Source organism: Dipodomys ordii, unplaced genomic scaffold (assembly GCF_000151885.1).
Source record: "Dipodomys ordii isolate 6190 unplaced genomic scaffold, Dord_2.0 Scaffold220, whole genome shotgun sequence".
Lineage (NCBI taxonomy): Eukaryota > Metazoa > Chordata > Mammalia > Rodentia > Heteromyidae > Dipodomys > Dipodomys ordii.
In genome coordinates, this window is record NW_012267436.1 from 178,852 (window position 1) to 185,148 (window position 6,297).

At 46.8% G+C, this 6,297-nt stretch overlaps 1 protein-coding gene across 1 annotated transcript in view; it reads left to right on the top strand.

Annotated features, from left to right (window-relative positions):
• Dysf (dysferlin) overlaps positions 1–6,297 on the top strand; it is a 209,293-nt gene that overhangs the window by 9,842 nt on the left and 193,154 nt on the right. The window contains exons 2-3 of the mRNA XM_013035761.1: positions 2,489–2,544; positions 3,657–3,748. Coding sequence (XP_012891215.1) covers positions 2,489–2,544; positions 3,657–3,748 — 148 coding nt within the window. The remainder of the gene's footprint in view (positions 1–2,488; positions 2,545–3,656; positions 3,749–6,297) is intronic.

Consider the following 6,297-nt stretch of genomic DNA (forward strand, 5'->3'; position numbering starts at 1 on the left):
TGGAAGTGGCGCTGTGGCTCAAGTGGTAGAGTGCTAGCCTTGAGCTGAAGAGCTGAGGGACAGTGCCCAGGCCCAGAGTTCAGGCCCCACAACTGCCCCCCCCAAAAAGCCCCCTAAATAAAAGTTCATTGAGGTCTACAATAGGTTTTTTGTTCATGGGACCAAAAATGTTTGAGAATTGAGATATTTTACGGTGGTTTGTGTCATTCCAGAGTCTACTCATCAATCTTTTCAACATCAGTGATTTGCAACCAGAAGGGAGAGACGGTTGGGATTTGTCTTTTCCCACTGGAAGAGTTTGTCAGAATCTCTGGGAGGACTCAAGCAGACTGAGCAGATATTTTTGAAATACTTGTTTTAGAATCTACCAAGCGCACCACTGTTTCTCTCTTCTCTCTTTTCTCTCAATCTTCTCTTCCTTTCCCCCCCCTCTCTGCTTGTCTCTCTCTCTGTTGTTTTTCTCCTCGAAATCCTTTCATACCCCTGGCCCACATCCTCCACCTTTCTCTGCTTTGCCTTCCCTGCTCCGAACCTGGCAGGCAGGGATGACTGTGGAGGTTGGCCCCTCACGATGGATAAGCATGGAGAATTCTCAACTCTAGGGGACTTGGGGCTCTTGGGATCTTTTCAGATGTTCATGGGCTTTCATGGTCCAAGTTGAATGCAATGAAAGCTGAGCAGTCCAATGGAGGAGACCAAGGACATCTCATTGGGCAGTCTTACGCAGATGGGCTTATATGGGGAGGTCTTTAAGTCCCACTCCAAAGAGAATTTCTGCATCTGGCTGAATACTTTCTACCATCTGTTGAAGGCCCAGGCATTTCTGTTCCTGATGCTTCCTGGGAAAGTTGGACATGTGTAGTCCCTTCTGTGCCCCTGGGGATGAAAAGAACAGCAGGCCAAGCTTTATTACATATCTCCTGGGCCTCTCTGTGGATAAGTATGTCTTTGCAGAAAGAGGGGTTTGCCTCTTAGTAGAGTGAATGGGACCTTCTTTACTGTGATCTAATCAGTCTTGCATGTTGCTCCTCAAGTTGGGAGGCCAGAAGCTATACCAACTCTTTTTTGGATTACTCAGAGAGAGGAATGCACTGTTTGGCTGAGCCACGCACCAGGCCCCTTTCCTCTAGGTCCAATCTCTTTTATAATGATGAGTCAGAGAGCGGGGCACTAGGGGGTCTTCCTATACCCATATGGTACCATCTTCCTCCAAGGTCCATGTGCTCCACTGTACTGGGACAGGCATCCAGAAGAAATGCCCCTCTGTTATATGGGGCTCTGTCATCTGAATCAGATTTTCACACTGTTAGTTCTTGTGTACCCAAAAGCCATGCTCCACTCTCTCAGTCCTCATGAGCCAGTAGAACTACCTTGGCACAGCTTGCTTTATGTGGACTCCTACAAGGCCTTGGATTTGGAGGGTGATTTTGTTTTAATGGAGGTGAAATTCACAATTTAGATGACTTTTAGGTTGCAATGTTGTATGCAGTTATCAATTCCAGATCATTTTTATTAGCCCCAAAAGAAATGTGATGTTCATTGATCAATTATTCCGCACTCTGTCTGCTCCTTATCTACTCCTGGACACAAAATCTGCTTCCTGCCTCTATGGATTTGATAATTCTGGACATTTTTAATTCTTTAAATCAAGTAGTTGAACAAAGGGGTTTTGCTTCAACATATTATTCTGGACATTTTGTATACCTGCAATGTGGATATGGCTTTTTTTTAAAAAAAAGAAATGAACAATAAGAGAGACATAGAGTATTTTCTAGGAAGATTTTTCATTTTTAGAATCTAAAACTTACAATTGGAACTAACAATTTGAAAAGTCAGGGATGGTAGATGTAGCTCAGTGGTTAGAATGCTTACCTGCCCTGTTTGAGGCTCTGGTTTTCATCTCCAGCACGGTGGGGGAGAAGTCAGGAATGACAATAACAAGCTCAGTTGGGCATTTTCTTCTTCCTTTTCCTTTTTAGCAGTATTGGGATATGAACTCAGGGCCTTATGTGTACTAAGTAGGTACTCTACCACTTGAGTTATAACCTCAACCATTTTTTGTGCTCTAGTAACTTTTCAGGTATGGTCTCTTGTTTTTACTCTGAGTCAGCTTTAGACATACCTGGTTTATTGATTTAAATGGGGCCTTGCTAACCTTTTTTGGCCAGGATGGCCTTGAGCTGAACTACTCCTGATCTCCACCTATTGAGAAGCTGGGATTACAGGTGTGAGGCACCATACCTGGTCAGCTTGGACAATTTTTGAAAAAAGCATCCTTCTGACCAGGCTTCTGTTTGGTGGTTCCAGAATTGAGAGAGAAGTTGTGTGATTAGATATTCCTTGGTGGGATTCACAGGGGATGGTGTTTTTGTAAGATTTGCTTTGGCCATTCAATCAAAGCATAGGTCTCAAGAGCCGAACCTAACTGGGTGGATAATGGTTCAGGATGGGATATGTCACGCCATTTTCCATTTTGTATTTTCTGCAGGGGTAAAGAAGAGAACCAAAGTCATCAAGAACAGTGTGAACCCCGTGTGGAATGAAGTATGTGAATTTTTTTCACTTTCTCTTTGTCTCTGCAGGACAAGTTAGGGGAGTGGCTTTCTTAGTGCTGTCCTTGAGGAGGGGAGGAGCTGGTGATCCAGAGTGTCAACCTGACTCCTAGGACTTTGGGTGGAGGGTTGGTAAATGGAGATGTCCTCCAGTGGTAGCTCTAGCATGGACCTTAAAACTTGTCTCTTATCCCCGCTTCCCCCAGCCCTGGCCAGCCAAGTAGAACATATTTAATTGCTCCCTTGCTTGCCTTTTCTTCTTCCCACAGGCATTGCCTTTGCCTGAAACTATCACTTCTTCACAGCTCTCCTTCATTAACCAGGCCATCCAGTGGCTGCCACTTGTTGATGGCCTCTTGTACGGCTGTCTACATATATGTGATATTTGGTGACAAGGCAAGGTGCAAAGCCTTTGTCCTTAGGAGGGTTTCAGAACCTCTGGCTGGGCTTACCAGGGATCTGTTTTTTGGACAAGCACAATGGTTTGGTCCTTTAGAATCTTACCCAGTCACTTGGCTGTGTGTGTGTGTGTGTGTGTGTGTGTGTGTGTGTGTGTGTGTGTGTGTGTGTGTGTGTGTGTATGTGTGTGTTAGTACTGGGGCTTAAACTCAGGGACTCATACTCTAATTTGTTTTTTCACTCAAGGCTAGCACTCTACCATTAAAGCCATACCTCAATTTCTGGCTTTTTGGTGGTTAATTGGAGATCAGAGTCTCACTGAATTTCTTGCCCAGCCTAGCTATGAACTGCAATCCTCAGATCTCAGCCTCCTGAGTAGCTAGGATTACAGGCATGAGCTACTAATACCTGGCTCACCTGGCATTTTTCTAGCTTAATTCTACTCCTTAATGAGTTTCCTGGGGATGAATTGAAATTGGGTTGGGAGAAGAGGTCAGGAGAGAGTAACGTCCTCTTTTCCATTGCCATCAGCTTTCACAGTCACCTCTGAACCTCTGTAACCTGAGTATTCATCCATACAACCATTATTTACCCACTTACTAGACTTATTCACAGATGCTTGTTTAGTGCTGGGGCATGAAGGAAAACTAGATAGTCTTTTCTCCTGATACCACTGGTTCAGATACATTTTCTCTTTTATTCCAGGGCTTTGAGTGGGATCTCAAGGGTATTCCCCTGGACCAGAGCTCTGAGCTTCATGTGGTGGTCAAGGATCATGAGACAATGGGAAGGAACAGGTAAGGTGGCTCAGGAGAGTTTCTCTGTGGCTTGAAGGTATAGATAGGTTGTGGCCCTGGATCTGGGCCCCAGGTTTACTATTTACCAAGGGTTGCCTCTTCTGGGACTGGTCCAGTGGTAGATGCTGGGGAGAAATCTGGCTGCAGCTTCAGCAAACTCAGCCATGGGTACAGCTGAGAGCTGCCCAGACTGCTGGAGAGGGAAGGCGGGCCAGGATCAGGTGTCTATGGTTTGTACCTGCCTTGTGTGCCCCAGGGAGGAGGAGAAGGCTCCCAGTCTCCTGATCCAGCCCAGAGGCTTACAGGGTGGGGCGGGGCTCCCTTCCAGCCCAATCTGGCTGGTGAGGGCCGGAGAAGAGTGCACACACTTCTGGAGGCAGAAAGGCAAATCTGCAGCTAGCAGGAAGCTCATTATCCAGAAGTGCTATGAAGAAGACTTAGGTCTCAAGGTGAGATTCCTGGTGTAGAGGTCAGAGGAGTAATATGGGATTGCATGGACTAGATCTCTCTGTGGCAGAATTTCTATTCTGTGAGTTCATGTGCATAGCAGGGAGGGTTGTCGGGCAAAGCTAGCTCTCTCCAGGCAGGTGACAATGTCTTCTCTTGCCAATGGGCTCATGAACCTTGTACTTATTGCTGGTGAGGGTGCAGGGGAGCACCCCAACCCAGCTTGAGATTGATGAGCCAGTGGAGTGTGGGTGCAGGGGAATGCAAGCATGGATGGTGATCAGCCTTAATTGTCAGTGGTCGTCCTTCATGGGCATGTGGGGACATAGTTGTGTTAGGTGACAACAGAGGTGGGCTCATACACCTGAGGCTGTTTACTGAAGTCTGAGCCCAAGGATCAGGCCTGGGATTGCTCTGCTGGCCTGCTCACAGGGGAGCCTTTGTTTGGGAACTGGGTCAGCTGGTGTGGTCTCTGAGGCCTGAGGGACTGGCTGTGTGATATTGGGGCAGGTGGAGGGAAGAGAGGAGTAAGGCTCAACAGGAGGGTCTCAGGCAGCAAAACAACATGGCAAGTCTGAAATCTTAAAAGATGGGGATTAAAAATCCAGTGATTGTTGTCTCTGTGGTTCTGTTGGCCATGACTGCAGAGTGGAGTGTCTGCAGAGGGGATGAGGGAATGTTTACTTACTGTACCCTCAAGGGTGGACAGCAGAGTGTGACGTGGACCCAGCCTGCTGCTGAGGGTCTCCTGGGTGTTGCTTGTCCAGCTCTAGACATCAGCCACCTGCACCACACAGGGGTCAGGGGCAGAATCAATCAGGCTAAGCTACCTTCCCACACAGAGGCTCTGCGGAGAACAAGGCAACCTTTAAGAAGCCTGAGAGGTGAGCCTGCCAGGTGAGGGAGGGAGTAACTCTGGACACTGGGCAGACCTTGAAGCCTTCCTGGAGGAGGCCTCATCCTGACTGGAAGGCTGGGCAGGCTTTGGTGAGGTGAGAAAGGGAGGGTAAGTATGGAGGTGTGTAGGCACTGGGCTCAAGTCTTATAGAAGGACTCAATGTCATGATGTGTGCAGCCCTGTCAGCCTCGTGAGAAGGGAGCAGTGGGGCTGGATTGGGAGCGATTCACCAGAACCAGGCTGGAGATAGCAATAGTGAAGCCAGATAGCTGACTCATACCAAAAGCTGAGCTGAGTGCTGAGCCTTATAAATGAGATCTCTTTCTTTCAGTTAGATGCTATTCTTACAATTATCATCCTTAAAGATGGAGAGCCGAGGCTCTGAGATATTGGGGAACTTTTCTCCAAGGCTGGTGGTGGAGTTGTGATTGGAGAGTGGGTCTTTGGAACATATTTGTAAGCCTCCTACCCCCATGGTTGGTTGCAGAGACCTCTGGAGAACTCAGTTTCCCTAATGATGCTAGAGTTTGCACCGAGGCAAAGGCAGGCAGTCTGGTTACTGCAGGCTGTGCGAGGAAATGCATGCTTCATCTTCATTATTGTAGTCTAGCACTTTTCAGGAACAATGGGGTTTTCTGAGGCCACAAAAGGAACATGGCAGCAGGAACTAGCATGCAGGAGCTAGACTATATTTTGATCAATTCAAGCATCAGGCTGGACTAGCAGGGAGACACTAGGCCTGGCCCTGAGGGTCATACAACCATGGAGGGGCTGGTAAATGGTCCTGGGGTCCTCCTGCTGGCCCCCTTAGCTACTAGGGGAAGCCAGCTACAACTAGCTCCCACATGACCAGTTCACTGAATGTCAATTTTCTAGAAATGAATTCCTCAAACATTCATTTACAGAATTGCTCATTTGCTAATCTTAATAATTTGCCAGAAACTTTTTTCTTATAATTATTTGGATATAATTTTTGTCTTTTTCTGAACAGTCATCTTAATTTTGCATTTCTAGCAATTAAATTGTAGCTAAATCAAGTTAAAATTAAATATATATTCATAAATACCTGAAGAAAAACAACACTGCCCTTGAGGAAATGATTGGAGCCAATGGGATCTGAAGCCTCAACTGCAGTTTCTCCTTTCTTCTTTCCTTCCTTCCTTCCTTCCTTCCTCCCTCTCTTCCCTCCCTCCCTTTTCTTTTC